We start from the raw sequence: 22,816 nt of genomic DNA on the forward strand, positions 1-22,816 counted from the left end.
TGGTGAAGACGACGGGAGTTTATGGAATCCAAGGAATCTCCCAAGATGTATAAGTGCAGGTACAATGAAAGAGGAAACCAGTTCACTCTCCAGAGGAGGAAGCCAAGCGAGGGAGCAAAAGCCTGGAGTTCGGCGAAAGTGAAACCTCATCTCAAAAAATAAAAAAAAATAAAAAATAAAAAAGAATCAAAAGTGAAATTACACAGCAACAGTGGGATGCAAAGAGACGCACTGCTCCAGTACAGAGCCCACCGCTGTCCCGGGATGCAGAGAAACGCACTGCTCCAGTACAGAGCCCACCGCTGTCCCGGCCCCTACAACATGCCGTTCCTGTAGATCCCTTCAATCAAGGGCTTCAGTTTTTACCCTGTTAGGGACATCCCTGAAAACATGCTCTTAATGAAATTGGTAAGATAAATCTAAATTTCTGATATTCTTCCCCTTATATCGGGGCTTCAGTAACCTTTCGGATATTTCTTTTTCAAACAGCATAATTTCTTGCCCCCTTTTTGTTTTATGCGACTGGGTCGTGTATCACAGAGAAGCCTCAAGCAGGTTACTTAGCTGAGGAAGTCCTTGGACTCCTAATCCTCCTGCCTCCATCTCTCAAGTTCTGGATTACATGGATGCGCCCCCCTGTCCAGCAAACTGCATATTTTTACTAACAGATATTAGAGACTTTGCTTGTCCACAGAGACTTTCCTTAGTGCAGCCATGAAGGTGTGCTTGGTGCTTCCAATTATCTATCTTTCATTATCAAGAAGGTTAACTCTTCAGTGCCTTTGACAACTGTACTATAGGTGGTTTAGCTTCACCTATATTAACTTAACAGGATAGGCACGTGTGGTCTTTGCTCCCTTCCTCGCTGATAGTGGCTTTGTTTAAATTATCCAATTACAGAAAAACAGTGTCTACACTTCCTCTCCCGTCCCTTAAGAGCATCAGACTGGGGTCGCATCAGCAAAATCAGGGGGAGATGGCAGGACACTCACAGAGCTCCTGAATGAACCCCTGTGTACAGCAACACTCTTCAGCAAGTCTGACAGCTGAGGTATCTAGCCCACCCTCAACAGGTCAAGAGCCCTCAGTGGAACCAGCCCAGAACGACCTGAGGGGTGCAGTAGATCCTCTGAGTCACTGCTGCCACACAGAAACGTGTGGCTTTGCTGCACGAACATCTGTTCCTACACGGACCCCAGCCTCTGCTGATTCTTTCATTCCATAACCTATGTGCGTCCTCTCCGGGTAAACTCTGAACCCAGGTTACTGCAATCTACCCTATACCGATCAAGTCTCAGCACCACTTCCATTCCCTGCCATATAACCGCCAACCACTTATTAGAAGAGCTCCTGATCACTTGTTGCCGACCTCAAATTTGCCACGTGCAGTTAGAGGACTCGCTACTGAATCCTTATGTGCTACAGCCATGGCGATATGGGCACTGCTATTAGAGCCCTGTGTGCTTTCTGAAGAAAGGCGGGTTCAGATACGGCCGGCTGTGACCAGGAGATTTTCTATGACTTTTCTTGACTACACATTTTGGTTTTAATTTTTAAATGATATTCAATATTTTGATTTCCTCTCTAACTTAAGCTCAGAAAAGTAAACCAAAAAAAGGCCGCATTATATGGATTTCTGTGAGTTTATAATACACAGGAAGTGTAATGTGGGCGTCTCTATTTGGGATGTGCCGATGTTGCTCTTTACTGAGTCTATTTGGGACAGGACGGGCAGCACTCTGGGTAAACCATATTATCAATGATGCAGACACTGCACAGACAGTCTTCTATGAAGTGTGTGGATGCGGTATATGGGCTCTGGTTCACCAAGTAATTTCCTCTGCTTCTTACAACTTGCAGGGTTTGGTTCTTGAATTTGAATATACCCACTAGTGTAGAGTCCTTTTGTTTTCAGTGCTGAGAATTGAATTTAGGGCCTCTCTCATACAAAAGAATAATTTCTCATGTCTCATGCACTGCCCTTTTAAATTTAGTGTGTGTGTGTGCGCGTGCGCGTGCGCGTGTGTGTGTGTGTGTGTGTGACTGTGGGTTGGCAGGCACACGTCACGACATGTTGAGGATGTGTTTGGAGATCAGAGGACAATCTCAGATGTCCTTCCTCATATCCCACCTCATTAGAGGCACCATGTTTGCCAGGCTAGCTGCCCCGAGTTTCTGGGATCTTCTGGCTCTGCCTCCCCTCTCGCCTTAGGAGTTCTGGGGTCACAGACACCGGCAACACTTCCCGTGGGACTGGGGTTTGAATTGAGTCCCGACGCTCCCACAGCAGAAGCTTCTGCTCATAGAGCCACTTGCCTGCCTCATGCGTTTGCTCTTGGAGGCAGAAGATTTACACCTTGTACCTAAGAATCCATCAAGATATTTTCTCATCCTAAAAATTCATATTTCTCTCCTATAAAAGCAAAGTGATACACCGACTAAATTCCCAAGACTCTTTCTTCTCTAAGAGCCTGTGGTTAATGTCATTATCATTAGAATTCATGTAGCTTAATCTACATTTAAATTTCTCCCCTCAAGAAGGAAAATGGATCTAATTAATCCCTGTTTTCAACTCTGTTGCATCAAAACAAAGTAAAATTAGAGGGTGGGAGCAGCCTAGTAAAGTCCTCCAACCAAGTATTATTCCAGAATAACACTCAGGGGCTCTGGTTTAATTTTAATGGTCAGATGCTTGCCAAGCAACACATGCAACGAGCCAGGTTTGACGCTCAGCACTGAATACGAAGAGACAAACACCGCTTCAATACTTGACCTTCCTGTATTCACACAGACACTGCATGTGATCCTCCATTTTGTTATGCAAATTCCATTCATATCTTACCACACTGAAAACTCAAGGTTAGGTCAGGAGGTTGGAAAATATTCAATGTGAAATCTTAACTGTTGCACTGGAAAGAAATTCAAACTTTTTTCAATGACTTGAAATCACAAAATTGGTAGAACATAAATATATGAAAATACTCACCGCTTATTGCAATGGAGATCATAAATGGGCGTTTTGAACTGAATGGACTTCACCATTTCCCCGGTACGAAGCGAGTACAGGTCCACACAGCAGTACGGTGGTGTTGTGCTAAAAGACAAACATTACTTTAAGAAAGGAGAAAAGACAGCACACCAAAAATTTTCTTAGCACATGGCATTAAGAAATTCATTCAAGCCGGGCAGCGGTGGCACCTGCCTTTAATCCCAGCACTTGGGAGGCAGAGACGGGGGATCTCAGTGAGTTGAATGGAGGGCAGCCTGGTCTACAGAATGAGTTCCAGGACAAGCTCCAAAGTTACAGAGACAAACCCTGTCTTGAAAAAAGAAACAAAAAACAAACAACAACAACAACAAAACAAAAAGAAATTCAAAATTTACCATCCCAGGCTAATCATTTTTTTAAAATGTAGGATCAGGCCCGGGCAGATGGTACACTCCTTTAATCCCGGCACACAGGAGGCAGAGGCAGGTAGATCTCTGTGAGTTCGAGGCCAGGGAATGGGTTAGAATCAATAGTATGGAGAAGATTGTTAATTTGTATACAAATTAATAACATGTTCATTGTAAGAAATACTTCTTTAATCTGATTAAAGGATTGAAATGAGGGCGGGAAGAGATGGCTCAGCAGACAAGACCATCAAGTGCCCTTTCAGAGGGCCTGAGTTCACTTCCCAGCACCCACATGGCAGCTCACAACTGTCTGAAACTCCAGAATCCAACACCCTCACAAGGACATACCAACAAGCAGAACACCGATAAAATAAAAATAAATATATTTAAAAAAAATTAAAGTGACTTCCAAATGAACAGATAAAATTAGTAGATAATGCATATAAATGTCAAATACTGGAAATGTGATGGTAATATTAAGCAGAAAGTGAAAACCTCAGTTTTCCAAGGCAGGTTGGGTCTATGCATAAATGCAAACAGTTATGGGAAAGAAAGCTTCCTTTATTTGAAACTTGGTTGTGTGTATACAAAGCTCAACAGTGTGAAGAGGAAATAATGTCCCTGGGCACTAGAGACTATTGTGGTTGATACAAGGATTATCAAGGTCACTAGACACAGGGATATATATATTTATCACCAGAGCTTTGTATATGAAGGAAAATGAAAAAAAATGAGATTAAACACACACAGAAGTCTTCAAAGATTCATTTCACAATACAAAAATAATAATAATAAATGAAACCTGAACTGCAGAAGTCAGGTCAGTGCATATGTGTAGCCCACGTGTATAAGGAGTTCCAGGCCAGCCATCTCAAACATGAAAAGACGCCTCGTGCACAAGAACATATAGTTTTCTGGCCAGTTCATTGTTATCAAAAGTATAATGCAATTAAATTTTGATAGTCTTTGCTGTATTTTAAAATTAACTGGAAAAGTGCCAAAGTCTGAAAAGGTATCAGCCAGCTATTCTGTCTACATTGTCTGCAGCCTGTTCTGAAGCAGGAAAAACTGGGAAATACCTGCATCTCAAGCTGTCCTCTGACCTTCACAAGCATTCTACAGCATCCACCACCCCGAACACAACCGTTCAGGGTGAAGCACAGGCCCGGCAAGCAAAGGGCACCTGAGCTCCATCCCTGGGATTCAGAAAGTGAAAGAAAACCACCTCTCGCCCAGCCGTGGTGGCGCACGCCTTTAATACCAGCTCTCGGGAGGCAGAGGCAGGAGGATCTCTGTGAGTTTGAGACCAGCCTGGTCTACAAGAGCTAGTTCCAAAGGACAGGCTCCAAAGCTACAGAGAAACCCTGTCTCGGGGGGGGGGGGGAACCCACCTCTCACGTTGTCTCTGACTTCCAGCTACATATACCTTATGCCCCAAGAAACCCAAATGCTAATTATGCACACATAAATACACAAATATAATTAAAATTTAAAAACAAATATGCTAGCTTTTAATGTAATAAAAACAAAAGTAAAGATCTCACAACGTAGTGGCCCCTTCTCTGTGTAAAAATAAAGTGCCGAGCAAAGGCCGGAGACTGCAACCCAGGGACGAGAGTACAGAGTGGACCGGGCACAGCAAGTGCTGGTGAAAGGCTGTCCTATCATGACACGGGGAAATGTTGCTCTGCACGTACTGAAGATGGGATAAAATTTTCTAAAGTCTTGAAATGCAAATATTACACTGGAAATAGATCTGATCTACGGCTTGATCAGAGGACAATTTAGAAGCCAATGAAACACAACAGAAGGGGAACAGTGTCATTTCCAGTGACATGCTCCTGGCAGCACTAGGTGACAGAATCCCAACCACTTCACTGGTCCACACACACACAGAATTCCTTTTCCAAAATCCTCAGAGGAGGAAAACGCCATGAAGACTCGCTTCAGTGCGAACTGAACTAACAGATATACAGACTGAGGAAAACACCTAACCATTAATCCAAAGCAGTAATCCTTTAAAATCAGAGTTTTCACTGATGCACATTCATAATGTGACCAAGAGCTTGCCGGGCATGCTCAGCAGTCTCTCTTTTGAAAAGCCTTGTCTATCTGTGCAGAACACACGAAGACAGTCTTGATTTTGCTCAAGCAGCAAAGAGAAAGCTTTACTTTGTACTGTGTGGCACAGAACACAATGCCGTAAGAAAGTCAGACAGTTGTTTTTGGGTTCTCCAAAGCTCAGACAGACTAGCATACCTACTTATGTGTTTGCCACTGAAACAGAGCTGTGACCTCACATCAAGATGAACCTGATTCTTTAAAACAGAAAAATCCTACTAGAAATTTTGAAACCCAAGGAGTTCACTGCGAGTAATAGACTGACATAGGAAAAAGAAAAACTGAGTAAACGAGGGTAAGAAACCTCGAAATAAGGCCAAAGCAGCGGCGTCCTTTTTACACACCTGCATCAAAATAAACAATAAATGAAGTTCGTAATTTCTGTCTCCAATAGAGTAATTCAGCTCAACTGACCTAGCACTCAAATAAGTGAGGTATTTTATAAGTTACAAAGCAAGTGTGTTGAGAACTTTTATCTAAAAAATCTGTTAGCTGTACACCTGACTCATATCCACAAAGGAAGCTATTAATATTTTATAGGGAAATTCCTAATTTTCATGTATTATAATAGCCAAAGGAATGGAATTTATATAGTCAACTCACTTCAGTGAGAAACGTTGATTACAACTATTTAAAGATCAAGGCTTTTTTTTTTTCCTTTTAATGAAAAAGCTCTTTAAAAGCAATTGTAAACCACAAAACAACATGGATTCCTGGATGAGAGAACGTGGAAATTTAATGGCTACAGAAGATAAGCAGGACCAGGAAACCACCATTATCATTTAAATGAATCCATAGTTAAAAATTACACTAAATATCATAAACTCAGGCCTAATTCTCAAATCCAGAACCAATTTCAAAACCCTGACAGCTCATTCCCCTTAGACTTTCCTTCATACACTCACTAACTAGGCATTTCCACTATAACCTCCAGTGCTGGCTAATTTTATGTCAACCTGACAGTCTAGAGTCATCTGAACGGCGGGACCCCCAATTGAGAAAATGCCTCTTTGGGACTGGGCTGTAGGCAACCTGTACAGCATTTTCTCAATTAATGATTGACAAAGAAGGGCCCAGCCCACTGTGGGTAGCGTGACTCTGGGTTGGTAGCCCTGCATTCCAGAAGAAAGCAGGTTGAGTAGGCATGAGGAGGCAAGCAGCACTCCTCCATAGCTTCAATAACAGTTCCTGTCTCTGGGTTCCTGCCCTGCTTGAGTTCCTTACTTACTTCAGTGAGTACCATGGAGAAGTGTAAGCCAAATGAACCCTTTCCTCCCGAGGTTGCTTTTGATCATGGTGGTGACCTACGACAGAAATTGATGCCAGGATTGTGGGGCATTGCTATAACAGACCTGACCATGTGTTTTGGGGAGGACTGTGGAAGGTCTCTGGCACTTGGGGCAAGAAAAGTCATTGAATGTTGATAGCTCAGAGGGCTGCTCTGTAGGGGCTTAGAAAATGAGTGTGTTGAGAGCAGATGATCGAGGCCTAGCACGGGAAGTTTCAGAGGCAAGCAAAGACTCCAGTGGATCATTAGCGCACAGAATCTGTGGTTCTGGTCAGCTCAGGCCGAGCAAGCAACTGTGAGTAATAAGAGACCAGAGTCACTAAAGTCAAACTATGCTTTACTGGGATGACGGATGCAGGTGGGTGGAGTGTAGATCAGTGGTGACTGAAAAGAGGCCAGCATCACTGCAGTGGGAGTCGGCACACTGAGCGGCTGAGGCATGGCACTGTGGGGGAGCACTGGAGTCCCTGAACAAAGGCCCAGGAAAGGCAACAGGTGAAAGGAAAGCAGGGTTTCAGCAAGAGCTCAGAGCGCTTTGGAGAAGCCAGTCCAGTGGGCATCATGCCTGAGACTAGAAGGCAAGCTGTGCGCTGCAGGGGGCGGATCCAGAGACGTGGCCCAGCCCTTCTGCAGGAGTCTAGATCGTAAGTAACTTCCATGGAATGAGACAGAGTGATTTACACTCTTCCATTATGGTTTTGCTTTGTTCAGATTGTGACTGTACTCACGTTCCTCCCTCTTGAAGGAAGAAAGTAGGGATTATTCTTTTGTTGTTATTTTATAGGAGCCCACAGTTGAGAGACTGAACATTTGAACATGAGGCAGCAGGGAGAGCTGTTCCTGCCCCTCATCAAAGGCAGCATTCAGAAGTGGCACCCACACCAGGCCTGGGAAACACAATAGAGCTGGTCCTAAAGCTGGATGTATGGGAGAACTGGGAGAACGGACCCTGCGGACATGAAAGCAGGAAAACCGGCCCTGCCCCTTTCTCATCACAGCAAGGGATGAACAAGCCAGGGCAGTGCAGGAGAGCTGACCCTGGACAAGGCAGAGCAGGTGGGTTGACCAACCCTGCAACTACCCAGGCCAAGAACCAGGGTTATGAGTTGCCCACCCCAACATCCACCTCATCTAGGATCTGCAGAAGCATGTGAATGGACCAGACCTGCAACTGCGGCAGGATTTCCACACCACACGGCAACAACAGGATAGTATGGCAAAAACCAAGGCCTCAAACCAGACCAATGACTCTTAGTAATGAACACTTGTAAGTAAAGATATCTGGATAAAAGGGTTTACGTCACGACTCACTGTGTCAGACTGCAGCTTCCATGACAAGACTGATTTTGTCCTTTTTGGGTTTTTTCCCTTAAATTTTCTTTCTTTCTTTCTTTTCTTTTCTTTTTTTGAGGGGGAGAATACAAGGGCAGATACAAAGGCATGGAAAATGAATGGATGGAGATTCATGTTGTAAAAGACACAAAGGAAAAAAACAAGGTATAAAAATTGGGATATACATAGCAGCAAAGGATACATGGTACTGCGAAAAATTTAATATCACTGTGTTGTACATTTATCAATTAAATGATCATCTTAAGTATATTTTAACACAATAAAACAAAATAACTAAAGCAATAAAAGAGAAAACCCGGAGACACTGTTACTAATCATTACAAAGCAGCATTTGTAATACAGGGTGACCTCTGCAAAGGCTTGGGAAGTAGCCCAGAAGCCCAGCATGTTCCAGAAAGTGTGAGGTTAAGATGGGAGGATTTCCTTGGATTCTGTGTCAGCCTAGGCCAGACGGTGAGCTCCAGATCAGCTTGACTTAAGTGAGATCCTGCCTCAAATGAACTATATATGAATAAATACAGAAAATAATTTAATATCAATTAATTATGTGTTAATTGTCAATATTTTAAATTAACTAGCCAAAGAACCTGTTTCAAAACAATAAAATGATACAATGTTACTCTCACTGGACTGGGCAAAATATTAAAGTAAAAATAAGACTCTCAATATGACAAACGGTCTACGAGTGGTGTCAAATGGCATCCACATGATTCTGTAAAGAATGTCTGGTTCTAACTTGTGGCGATATGTACATATATCACATACGTGTGTGCATGTGTATACACTTGCCTGCGGAAAACAAAGGTCAAAGTTGGCCGTCTACCTCAATCATCTTCCCCATTATTTTTTTGGAAAAGACCTTTCAGCAAACCTATAGCTCATCAATTTGACCAGCCTACACGGTCAGTGAGGACCAAGGGTGTGCCTGCCTCTGCATCTCACCCCAACACTTCACCCAGCTGTTACAGGGGTGCTGTGGGTCCAAACTCAAGCAGTGTACATACTAAGCCATCTCCACAACCCTGTGGTGTGGAAGCTGTGGGGCCTGCATTGGAATCAGGTCACGAGCAGGTTTGCCTTTGAAGGGTATTCCTCACCCTGGTTCTGGCCTGCGGTCTCGGCTTCCTGGTGGTCAGCTACCATGTGAAGACTCACAGACCCATCACAGACACCCCTCACACCCCAGATGCACCATTATACCACGCATTCCCTGCCAGAGGGACTGACATCCCTCAGATGACATGAGCCTTTAAGCAGCTGCCAACAGGTGGGAACAGGAAATGGTGTACTGCCTTTGGGGAAGAATACAGGCAGAGTATTACCTGTGACCAGCACTGGTATACGCCCAGAGAACTGAAAGCATATGTCTGTGCAGAAGCTGATACTTGACAGCTCACAACAGAATTATGTAATAACCGGAAGGGGAAGCACACATATGCTGCCCACGACACAGATAAACAGTGGGATACGCATAAGAAAAGACTGTTCTGCTATAAAGAACTAACATGTTCTGCCATGTGGAGGAACCTCAAAAACATATGCTAAGTAAAAGATGCAGAGACACAAAAAGTCTCATCTTACAGAAATCCATTTGTCTAAGATATCCGGAATTGGTAAATTCACAGAGATAAAACACAGATTTCTGACTGCCGTGGCTAGAGAGAGGAGGAAGCAGGGAGTGACAGTCTGATTGGTGTGTTTTCCTTCAGTGTGAGGAAAATGGGCTGGAACCAGATAACAGGTAACTGTTCTGCAACATTCCCAACAAACTACAATTTAGCAGGCTATGTTATGTTTTATGAATTCACTTCAATTTTAGCAAAGAAAAGCAGGCAATATGCATGCACGACAGATTAATAAAAAGCAAATAAGCCACGGAACTAATAAAAGCAGCAGAGACTGGGCGTGGGGACATAATGGCAAGTTGTTCGATACTATGAAGACACACGCAACCTAAATGCAGCCAGACCAAACACAGAGCTGTAGGACATGTGAGGTAAAAGTCGCAAAGTAGGAAAAGCGTTAATATACCAGTGAAAAGAAGACAGGAAAAGAAGGCGCAGGAGTATGGGGGAAATGGAAGGCAGCAGGAGGATTCATAAAAGGCCATATGGAAACCTTAAAATTTAAAGGGCTGAACATGGTAGGTAGCACATAACTTTAATTCCAGCACTTGGGAGTCAGGCAGACAGATCTGTAAGAGTTTGAGTGAGACCAAGAGCAATATATATGAATGAATAATGAATGAATGAATGAATGAATGAGTGAATGAATGAATGAATGAGAAAGGTTAGAATATATGTGATATAAAAGGACCAGAGAGCTAAGAGTGAGAAATGAAACCCTGCCAGTGTGAGTGAACAATATTGCTCCCATAAAACAAGGGTTATAAAATGGAAATCACAAGACCTGTCATGGACCTCCCCAAGCAGGAGAACAATGGGCTGCTGCCATTGCTCTTGGTAACCCACCATAAATCAATGTTAAGTGACCTTAATACCAGGACACCTGTAGGCAGAGTTTTCCTGTGCCACAACTACTCTTGAATAACCACTCTGAGACTTAAAATTAATTGTAAATGCTCAGCTGATAGCTTTGGCTAATTATTAACTAGCTCTGACTACTTAAATTAACCTACATTTCTTCTAAGTTCTACCCAATGATGCATGGCTTGTTACATCATTTTCTAACATCCTGCTCCCTCTGCATATGCTGACATCTCTGACTCTGCCCTTCCACTTTCCAGATGTCTACTAGTCTGGCTGTCCTGCCTATATTTCCTGCCTGGGTACGGGCCAATCAACTTTTTAATTAAACAAGTCCAACTGACAAATCTTCACAGTGTGAAAGAGGATTACTCCAAAGCATTTCCTCCTTTTTGTATAATTAAAAAGGAAAGTTTTTAACTTTAACAAACTATGGTTATATATTAAGGAAGAATTACATTTACAATATCCAGTTCATTTATATTTGACAAAATATTTTATTATCTATCTTATGTTTGTGAGTCTAAAGTTTTATACCTAATTTACCTTTAATCATAACTAAGAAAAACTTTACAAATATAATTAGTTCTGAACTCCATCACAGACCTAAGAAGGATATAATATTACCTGAGTAAACAGTAAGTGCAAAACAACTTTCAAAACTAAAAAAATGACAGAAATAGCTAGCTGCCTGGACAGTCACCGAATGTTCCTCTGTAAATTTGGGGCATCCGTCTTTGGCCTGTAGTTCTACAATATTTGAGTTTTATGTGAAGCAGGATATTTGAAGGACTTTCCTAACTTGTCTGGGCAAAGTTTGGCAGTCAGTTTCTTTTGCGTCCTGCTTGTGGAACTTGGACAGCATACTATCAGCAGTCAAGGCAACGGTAGTTTCTTGCCCCATGGCTAACTTTTGCCACAAAGAAAGTAATCTTCATATGGTGTTTCCTCAATGCCCATCATCTTCTCTGTAGTAAACTGGTGCTGCCAGGAGCATCATGTCTCATCATGAAAAGCCTTATGTTATCAAAGCAGTTAAGTGGCATGTTCTGTAGAGCTCCAAGGTATTTGAAGACTATCTATCTATCTATCTATCTAAATATATCTGTTTATAACCATGAAAATATACCTAAAATAACTATAAGTTTGACTATTATAGATAATTATTAATCTATATTCAATTATACATTACACATATAAATGAGCTACATAAGTACAATACCCCAAACAAGAGTAGAAACATGTATAAAGTATAACAGAAATAAGTTTAAATTTGTATCAATAAACTAAAATACATACCAATGTAAACTATTTGAGATTAACAGCTGTTTTTTTTTTTTTGGATTAAAGTAGATCCAAAAATCTGCCCTTTTTTGTCCTATAGAGAGAGATCTTTGAAAATAACTCCTTGGTTTAGTCTTTTGCTTGCCTGTGACCAATAACAACTTGTAACCAACCCTCCTTAAATGATGACAAACATTCACAGCCAATCATTTGGAAATGTGAATGTCACTCTCTAGACTACTTTCTACATACGAACTAAGGCTGTGGCTCAGTGACAGCACACTCTCTAACATTATCTCGAGCAGCAGAGGAGAAAGAAGGAAAGCAGAAGAGGGTGGCAGAGGGAGCAACGGGATTAGAAATGACCTAACAAGACTGGCATCTTTCCAAGATGAAACTACCACAGACTGTCAAGATGATCATAGGTATGTATATAAGACAGTCTGACTGATGGTGGGAGAGGAGCCAAAAGTAGAGAAATGGGCCGTGCACATCAGTAAAGGTGACAGAAAAAGGAAGTGGTAGGTGTATATTGCTTTAAATAAACTAGGCTGGAATTGGCTCAGACATAGAGCAAGTACTTACCCTGCACAAAGTCAAGTTCAAGCCCCATCACAAGGGGAAAGAAACTGCCAATACTGTGTAAAACAGGACAGCAATTTAAAGTACAATGTAGAAGAGGAAAATTCAACTAACACCAAACTATGGATAAAATAAAGAAAGGAGAAACTATGGAGGAGTTTCTTAATAAAAGAGTTGTATCAGGATGGGAAGAAAGACCTGAGTTCAAATCCTGACGTCCACATAAAAGGTCTGGTGTGGTGGGACATATCTGTAATTCCAGCACTGGAGTAAAGTGGAAACAAAAATATCTCGAGGTCTGGCTAGTCAGTAGTCTGTCTGAACTAGGGAGACCTTGTCTCAAAATGAGGTAGAAGAGCTACAGAGGAAGCCATCCAATGCCCATCAATCACTGGTACAAACCATACAAATGTGTGTATGAGTGACTGTGTGTGTGTGCATGTTTGAGAGAAAAAGAGAAAAGGAGAGAGAAAGAAAGGGATGGAGGGAGGAGGACATTCACAGGTAGTATTCAAATACATTTATTAAAAAAACCTTAGGAAATCACAATCCCAGAGAACCTAAACAACAATGAGGACCCTAAAAGAGACATACATGGATCTAATCTACATGGGAAATAGAAAAAGACAAGATCTTCTGAGTAAATTGGGGGCATGGGGACATTGGAAGAGGGCTAAAAGGGAGGAGAGAGGCAGGGAGGGGAGCAGAGAAAAGTGTAGAGCTCAATAAAAACAAAACAACAACAACAACAACAACAAAACCGTAGGAACCAAACATAAGAAAACAGATGGGGGGAGTCAAACACTCAAGAAAGCTGGAGCATTGCTTAGATGATCACACAGAGAGTCTGTGGAGTCACTGATCAAGTATAACAGAGTTCCCAGAACACCACGGCAAAGTTAAAGAGTAAGAATGGAAGACAGGTTGCAAAAACAAAACTGAACTAAAATGATTCCAGAACTACTCTAGAGTACTGGGGCCCACACTGCTACAACACAGGGCAGGCTATAAAGCAGTACCCTTGCTCTACCAATGATGATGAGCTGAGCAATGACCTGCATTATTCTATTCAACAAAGCCAGGCCTCACACACATGAGGCAAGGATTCCAGCACCGAACCCAAAGTCTCCTACTTTAAAGGGTTCTAATCAAAGAACTGTGTTTAACTGTTAGTAATAACTTGTCTATGATACACTACAGCTGCTAAATCAGACTCGTTGAAGACTTCCTCATTAGAACTGTACGCACAGAAAATCTTAAGGGGCACCAGCAGCTGTTGACGTTAAGAATGAGGCGTACACCTGGGTGTGTTTTCATGCAGCTAATGTAAACTGCGCAGAGAGAAAATGTGTCTGCAGTATCTTGGAAGCTTTCATGCATCACCCTCTAAGCACAAGTCCTAAAGCCCCAAATGGCTCCCACCAGACTCACTGTAATCACTGGGAGCTAAGGATGAAAGGGAAAGTCCCACATGAAGGCACCAAAGAAACAAGTATTCTCTAGATACAGGACTGGAAAATAATCTAAGCTACAGATTCTTCACCAGATGAGTCCTGGACTATGAGACCCTGAAGAAACCATAATCCAGCATGGATTCTCACCAGAAGTTATGACACATGCTAAACATGAACTAACAGAACTAGGGAACCAAGCAATGTTCCCTCTTCAGAACAAAATAATCGTTAGCTTCATTACAGTCTCTAGTGAGGAGCCAGAGGCCTTCCAGTGATATTAATGACACTGAATCCTTGTTATTGAGCTCCTTCAATTAGGATGCTTGTTCAGTTGATCATGTTTGATCAGAAGATGAAATCTGAGCATCAACTAAGGTTGTAATGTAATTTTACCTTATACAACTACTTAATAATGCATTGAACACTAAGAAACTTTATTTTAGAAATAAAATTTATTCTGAGACAAATGTACCTAAGCGACTTGAATTATTCACATTTACTACGACAATAAAGAACAGTTTCCAAATAGAGGGGGCACTAAGCAACTTCTCCTTATTTGTCATTTTTCCTGCGGTGCCAGAGGCTGAGTCTGGAGCCTGGAGAACAGCAGACAGAAGTCTACAGCTAAGCCAGACTCACGCCACAGCTAAGCCAGACTCACACCACAGCTAAGCCAGACTCACGCACTGCAAACAGTTTTAGTTCAAAGCTATTTTACTTGGTTATTTATGAACTGAAGTTAAGTGATTTGAAGATTTTTATCAAACATATATTGAGATAACATTGAGGTGAGTTTTATACACTATTATATACTGACTGTTTTCAGTTTTTTTTAAAAAAAAAATTAGGATTGTAATGAGTCTTATGTCAAAGAAGCCAAAATGAGAAAATACCCAAAGCAAGGAATTAAATAGGAGTTTAAATTATGCACACTACATACGTCATTATTCTTTTACAATAATCTTCTCTGGAAGGCTTGAAAGACTATTCCCCAGGTCATGAGCGAGGCTTTGAGAATCTCTGGAGCAAGGATTCCCTAGGGCTCTGTGAATGTTATTATGTATGGTGCTGAGGACCTCAGCATTTTTAATTGTAATGAGGTTGGCCATGGTAACTAATACTGTATGTTCTGAATTTAAATACCACCCAAAGAGGGAGCAGTAGCTATATGTAAACAATATTTAAAGCCTGACAGAGTACAGGCAGAACAACTCAGTAAGCAAAGTCACCTGCCACCAAGCCAGTCAATTCATAGCAATGCCTGTGACCCACATGATGGAAGCTGGAAACCAACACCCAAAAGCTGTCTTCTTCCCCTACTGATATCCTAAGGCACATGTGCAAACATATGTGTGCACAAATGATTAATAGACAAAGATATGAAAGTAAATAATTTAAAACTTAATCGGAAATTAGAATGACAACTCACTGGATACTAAACTTAATACCTAAACTCGGTAAAATACTTAAATTTTATCTCAAGTCTCCTATTGAATTACTGGAACACCAGGATGCTTATATGTAGGAATCCAGAAAGTCACAAATATATGGAAACCTGGACAGGTTTTCAATACAGCTTTATTTAAAAAAAAAAAAACCCACAGTGACTGTCATGTTAATGCCAAGTGAAATATGGCTTTTATGATTTCAAAGCACTAAACATTAATACCATTTCCTTTACAAACACCATTATTATTTCCATTTATGATATTTAACAGATTGAAACAAAATTAGGAAAAGTGCAACAATGTATCTGAGAAAGTGACATTTTCCAAGAATGAGCAATGTTTAAGGAAAACACAAAATAGCAAAGACATTTACATTCTATCCAAGAATTGTAAGCATGGAAACACTTATTTTTAAATAGGAAAAAGCTGCACAATCTTTAACATGTGTTACAAAATCTAATCCCTTAAATGTAAGAGGGAAATTTTGATAGCATTATAGTATTGCATTCTTATTCAGAGCTTGAAGAACAAACGCCTGTTGGTTTTGTTCTTTATTAACTAGTATTTAAGAAAAAAAAGAAAATGGAAACTTAGCCATATTAAAAGCTAAAGCTGTGATCAGCCTACTTAGCAACTCTTTATTCTCTCTGAATAAACCCCGATGACTAAACTTTCTACCATTTCCTCATCTTGAAAACGTGTTAATAAGGATGCTGTCACAAAGAGGGGTCAAGCTTCAGAGAGACAGTCTCCACAAACAGCATAATCTCCACACACAAATGGGAGGGGGACCCTCATAAATGAAGTTAGAATCAAAATGTTCTTTATTTTATTTTGTCTTGAGAAAGTTCACCAAGTGCTGGGATTAAAGGCCTGGGCCACCACACCTGAATTCTGAAACTTTCCTAAAACCAAATGGAGCCAAAGATGGAAAATTCCATACCATGACAGGTTACCATCAAACATACATAATTATTTTCAAAGTATTAAAATTGGGGGCTAAAGATGGCTCAGTGGCTAAAAGGGCTGGCTCCTCTTTCAGAGGAGCTGAATTCAATTTCCAGCAACCACACTGTGGCTCACAAGCACCTGTAACTCCAGCTCTACGGGACTTCAGCACCTTCTTCGGGCCTTCTCGAATGCTGCACTCACATGCACACACACATATGTACACATGAATAAATAATAACATTTTAGTTTTTCTGTTCCATTTATAGTTTTTCCAAATCCATGAGTGCATCCAAAAGATCACATAATAAACCACATCTCAGTATCAAGGGAGAACCTGTGAGCGGTGCTGAGGGTGCCTGCTGATGACAAGTCCCAGCATTCTCAAGAGCCCTGAGAAGAAATTGGGCTGCTCCACCAAATAACTGCTACTAAAACGGATGTGTGTTACTCTCATGAAGAAGTTATTAAAACATTCTTAGTGATAGAACGTAATCAGCCAGATTAAACAAATCCAGTTAGTACCATCTGACCATTTCTCAGATTTATAGGTCCTAATACACTAAATTACAAACTTCCAGAAGGTAAAGGTTCAATATTCTTTGTTGGACATAGTCTTGCTCACTGAAAGAATAAAGAATGTTCTATGTAAGCTGAAAGGATTATTGTTAAGTATTTCTTAGAAGCCGAGCCGCTCCATCTGACACATTTCTGGCAGTGACCAGCCACTACACCTTCATCCCAACTCGCAGAAGGTGCACCAGCAAGAGGGTTCCCGCTTGAATTACAGACATTGGGTAATAAAGATATGTCAGTGAAGGCTGCGGAGATGTTCTGCAAAGGACTAGAGCCTACCACCTCAATCATTAGTCAAGAAAAAGCCACGTGGGGTTGCCTACATGCTTGTCTGGTGGAGGTGTTTTCTCAATTGAGGTTCCTCTTCTCAGATGACTCTAACTTATGTTAAGCTGGCAAAAAGCTAACCAGCACAACCTTCAATTCACATTTTCTGATATTTTTAAACTGTCTTTTAAATAAATCTCTTTTTGCTGGGCATGGTGGTAACTGCCTGAAATAGTTGCAATGAAGCAGAAACTGGGTAATCCCAAGAAAAGGCCATCCTGATCTAAATAGCAACAGTAAACATGACACATCCTTTAAAGATATACAGTTTACCTAAGAAAGAACTGATGAACACATGAAACCAAGATAGCTACTCTGTAAATTTCCACTTCTGAAACAAACACCCTGATGTTTCAACTCCCCCTGGGTGGTTCTGGCTCCTCTAGTAATTCTTCTGATACTCTTTGAGTTACTCATGACAACCGTGCATTTGAAGGGCCCCGGATACCACTACAAAGCACTTACAGGTATCCTCTCATTTAATCCTATAATTTAAAATATAGTAAAATTTTATGGAAGGTTCTCTTTAAATATCCAATTCATTCTTCGACATAAGGGACTGTGATCTATAATACTCCACATCAACTCTCCAGAAAACCACTTCTGACACAAGCAAAGATTTCAGTTCCTCAACATGGACATTCATTTCCTGGTGACAGATACAGCAAAGAACTAACTCGTTCATAAAAAAAGAACGAAGTTGCAGTATGGTGGTGTCATACTACTTTAATCCCAGCGCTCAGGAGGCAGAGGCAGGGGAATCTCTGTGAGTTTGAGGACAGTCTGGTCTACAAAGCAACTTCCAGGAGAGTCAAGGCTGTACAGAGAAATTCTATCTTGAAAAAAACAAGTTTGCAGCTGTTGACGTTGCAGACCATGCACGATGGTGCATAACTGCTATCCTAGAACTCGACAGGCTGAGTCAGGAGGCTTACTCTAGTCTGGGGCTACCCTGGGCTACATAACAAGCACTACTACACATACACAGAAGGAGGAAACTGAAACCTTGACTTCATCAGGTTTCCAAATGACTGCAGGAAATTCAACATGTGCCAGAGTCAGGCAGCAAAATATTACAACGATCAACACTTGATAGTGTATTGTAATTTAAATGTGGGGTACTAAAATCTCACATGCTAAATTCCTTCATTAAACAAAGTAAGTTTATACTAGTAATCAGATTATTAATTAGCAAACTGTCCTACAGACATGCCCACAGGCAAAACTGATCAAGAAAATTCAATTGAGGCTTCTTCCTAAATAAAATGAACCAAAACAATGTATCAATAAGAAAGTTCTATTATAATGCTCACTTCAGCAGCACACAGACTTGCTGATTTTTTTTATTTTTTCCACATATACTTTTTAAAAAGTTAGAAAAACACAGAAAATTCTATTCCATTTTATTAGTTAATTCTGGTGGACAACAGAATGTGGAAAACCAATAGCAGGGATACACAAGATAGAGAAAACGCTGGATATGGCTTAGCCACTAAGAGCACATACGGGGTGAGAGTTCAATTCCCAGCACCCACCTGGAGGTACAGACCATCTGTAAATCCAGTTCCAGAGAGCCAGTACTCTCTTCTGGCCTCTCGGGTGTGAGGCACACATGTGGTCCACAGACAGACACGTGGGCAAAATAGTAATACATATAATAAAATAAAAGTAATATGGATATGAAATCTCAACACTTAGAAACAGAAGAATCATGACAAGTTTGGAGTAGCCTAGGCTACCTAGAAAGATGTGGTAAGAGCTACTAAAATGTCTCAATCTGTGAAGGTATTTGCCATAAAGACTGACTGCCTAGGTTCGATCCCTAGAACCCACATATGGACTGTGAGAACCCACCTCTGATGTGGGAGTCCCCTCTGTGTGCATGAATAAAGAAACTGCTCTGGACCTAGAATAAGGCAGGGGAAGACAGAACAAATGCTGGGGGAGAGGGGAGGCAGAAGCGGAGAGACACTATGGATCACCAGCCAGAGTCACACATGCTGAAACTTTGCCTTTAAGCCACTGCCATGTGGTGATATACAAATTAATAGAAATGGGTTAAATTAAGATGTAAGAGTTGGCTGATGAGAAGCTAGAGCTAATGGATCAAGCAGTGATTTAATTAATACAGTTTCTGTGTGATTATTTTGGGTCTAAGCTAGCCGGGCGGCCGGGAAGACCAAGCCCTCTCCTACACACCTCAACACATCTTCACAACTAAGAAATGCATTATAGAGCCAGGAACGTAAGCCCAGCAGGCAGCACTTGTCTAACATGCTTCTCAACATCCCTAATACAATTCCTTGTGTCATGGTGACCCAACTCATAAAATTATTTCATTGCTTATTCATAACTGTATGAATCATAATATAAATATCTGATATTGATGATGTGTGATATGTGATCCCCAAAAGAATTACAACCCACAGGTTGAGAACCACTGCACTAAGACATGACTGCCTCTCAGCTTAAGGTTTAGGAGCCGAGGATCTCACTAGGAAGTTCCCTTCTGAGTGCTGAAATCACAGGTGTGTACCACAACCAGGTAGGAGGATACCAGTAGACAACCAGGTAGGAGGATACCAGTGGACAACCAGGTAGGAGGATACCAGTGGACAAGCAGGTAGGAGGATACCAGTGGACAAACCTGGAGTTATGGTATTATAAAGAAACACTGAAAACTAATGGATATATGTATGTCATATATACACATCTATTCATATAAAAATATATAAATTGATTATAATGAAAGAAATTTTGTACACATACACACAGAATCTTGCTCAGAATTATTTCCCTAAAAGCAAGAAGATTTGTAAGAGCTTCACTCTTATTTTAAATAAAAATGAGACATCATTCCGTTCATTGACAGACTTGTATTTCCATAGTTAAATGAAAAACATGGTAAAGCTGAAATGAGAATATTCATGTCTGGCTCAACTAACAAAAGCCATTAATTGTACCAAATCTGCAAAGCAAGCTCAGAGACCACAAATATAACCCATTAAAGAACAATCAGCATGCATTTCTTACTCCATGTCACTGCAAAAGCCAGAATCTATTGATGTATGTGACACTTGAATATAAATGAAATTAACACACAGCTTGGGGCAGGCCCAGTTTCTATTCCCATCACCAACATGGTGGCTTACAGGCATCTGTACTCCGTGCAGGGGATCCAACACCTTCTTCAGGTCCCCTCAAGCACCAGGGACACAAGTGGTGCACAGACATACATGCAGGCAAAACATTCATAAAAATAAGAAAATTCTTAACTGTTTAAGCAAATATATGGGCCAGGACCTGACTGTGTCTCGCCCACTGATGTCTTTCTTCTGTTTTAGACGTGATTCAAGACCTCTTACTATCAATCAGTAAAGCAGCAGCGCATGGGCCGGGTGGACTGACTGACTTATTCTTCTTCCTGGAGTCTCCCATTGGGCTTGAATCCCCTAATTCTCCAACCTCGGCCTTCTGAATACTGAGGTTATTCTTAATGTCTATGCCACAATGCCATGATAACACTGCTTTAAATGTTTTTGGAACTTGAATAGTACTGAATACACAAACATTATTTGTTTGCTGTTGAGGAATATCCCACTCACATAATTGGGGAACTCTGATGAAGGATAAACAGGAACTCGTTATATCTTCCAGTTTTCTAATTTAACCCCAGCACCCCAGGCAGAAGCTGGCAGATCTCTATGAGCAAGCATGGTCTACACAGTGAGTTCCAAAACAACCAGGGCTGTGTAGTATTATTATTGTCTAAAAGAAGTAATTTTATAATTATTTAAAATTTTTATAGAAATTAAAGAGCAGTTGTGATGTTTTCACAGGACAGATAGACATGAAGACTGTGATCTTCCTGGCAGGGACAGGTACAAGTGAACAAGGCAGGAAGACAAACGTCGAGGAACGTGAACTGTGTACTGCCTTTAATACGAGCAGCTGTTTCTGAAGTAATTGATTAGAAGCGAATACATATCATTGTCTTGGGACCAAAGACATGTTTTTATTAGCGTAGGTATGGAAAAAAACAGTAATTATTTGTAACGTGATGAGAAACTTGGCAGTTCAAAAAAATACCCCTCATTCACAAATAAAACAATGCAGATGTGTGGCCACAGGTGCGACACAAATGTGTGAGGATACACAGGGCAAAACAGCGCTGGAATACTGGAGCAATTAGTGACCATAGCCTAATCACAGAAGGATGTGATCTCAGCACAGCCTTAAAGAAATCTGGCATTCTGTTATAAGGAGTAAAAACGCACTTTATTGACCAGGACTGAACAAAATTCACAGTATCCCAGCTATAAAAACGAAAGCTATCCTTTCAGGATGCCTAAAGAAAGACGGCTGCCAAAGCAAGTTCCCAACACCGTGAGCGGACGGCTGGGCATAAACAAGGCACGGTGCCTTTGGTCTTCCTTCAGGAAGATTGCTGAGGGTTCAGCTGCAGATCCCACCCCACAGAGATGCCCAGACACCAGGGTAGACGCCTCACAAAACCCAGGAGAGGACCATGCGTGTGGCTCACAGCACAGAGAGGCTCTCAGTGAGGAGATGGTTTTTCCACACAGTAGACAGGAGGCCAGAAATCCTCCGCAAGACTAACGAGCGCCCTCCAACTCGGGAAAGACCCTCAGAAGCAACTCCTCGGCTCCATCTCTGTCACCAGAGGATGAAAATGGAGGATTCAGCAACTGAACTGTTATCAGTCTGGCACTAACAGTGTCCTCAGAAATCACTCCTTCTAAAGGTGACAGACTCTTTCTTATTAACACACACGCACACAAACACACACAGCTTTTTCATATTTTTGAACCTAAACTTTAAATTAAAAGAGAAACTTTGAAAAGAAAAAAAAATTAAAAAATAAAAAACCTACCTCGGGTAAGCCTCAGCCTGGCTCTCTGTCACACTGATTTATAACAGTTATTTCTTTGGGGAAAGGAAGACACAGATGCAAACAATTACTCTATTTTTGTAGGCAACAAGTGAGGTGGGTGGTAACTGAGAAATTTTTTTTTAATTCTGTCACAATATTCTGCTTTTTCTTAAGAAACCCTCCTCACACAACAAACGTTCGCCACATCAGAGAATTTCCAGGGCCTGAAGCGCCACTTTGATTCCAGACCGCTGCAGGCATTAGCAGGAGGTAATTAGGGTAAAAAGTTCAGCCACAGTTCCATGGCTAGAGTCCTGCCAGAAATAAATTTCCTCTCTAGTCACTGTACCCCTCCCTACAGATCATATTGAAAACACATTTATCTTTGCAGAGTTTGTTCCTCTTCTAATTAACTTTATGGCGTTTACAGAATTTAATAATTTAAAATGGCTGCAATTGTGGCAGTTTTATCTTTCATGGTAGATGGGTGTATTATCATTTTTCCAAAATTGCTGTTTGACGAGTGACTCACAGACCTGTGTTGCAGCTGTTCATCCCGTTCTCTGGTCCTGACTAACCAGTTTTACTATTCGCTTATCAAAGAAAGAAACAAAGTAGACAATCTGTTCAGAAAGTGTCCTTCCAAATTCTCATGAAAA

The 22,816-nt window shown here is 41.2% G+C and overlaps 1 protein-coding gene across 9 annotated transcripts in view; it reads right to left on the reverse strand.

The window, feature by feature from the left end:
• The window catches only part of Bcas3 (BCAS3 microtubule associated cell migration factor), a 474,306-nt gene that overhangs the window by 376,787 nt on the left and 74,703 nt on the right, over positions 1–22,816 (reverse strand). For all 9 annotated transcript variants that reach the window (XM_041664855.1, XM_041664856.1, XM_041664853.1 and 6 more), the window contains exon 8: positions 2,987–3,094. In XM_041664855.1, the coding sequence (XP_041520789.1) occupies positions 2,987–3,094 (108 nt within the window). The remainder of the gene's footprint in view (positions 1–2,986; positions 3,095–22,816) is intronic.

Source organism: Microtus oregoni, unplaced genomic scaffold (assembly GCF_018167655.1).
Source record: "Microtus oregoni isolate MIOR12 unplaced genomic scaffold, Mior012 000015F_ref0000493, whole genome shotgun sequence".
In the NCBI taxonomy this organism is placed as follows: domain Eukaryota; kingdom Metazoa; phylum Chordata; class Mammalia; order Rodentia; family Cricetidae; genus Microtus; species Microtus oregoni.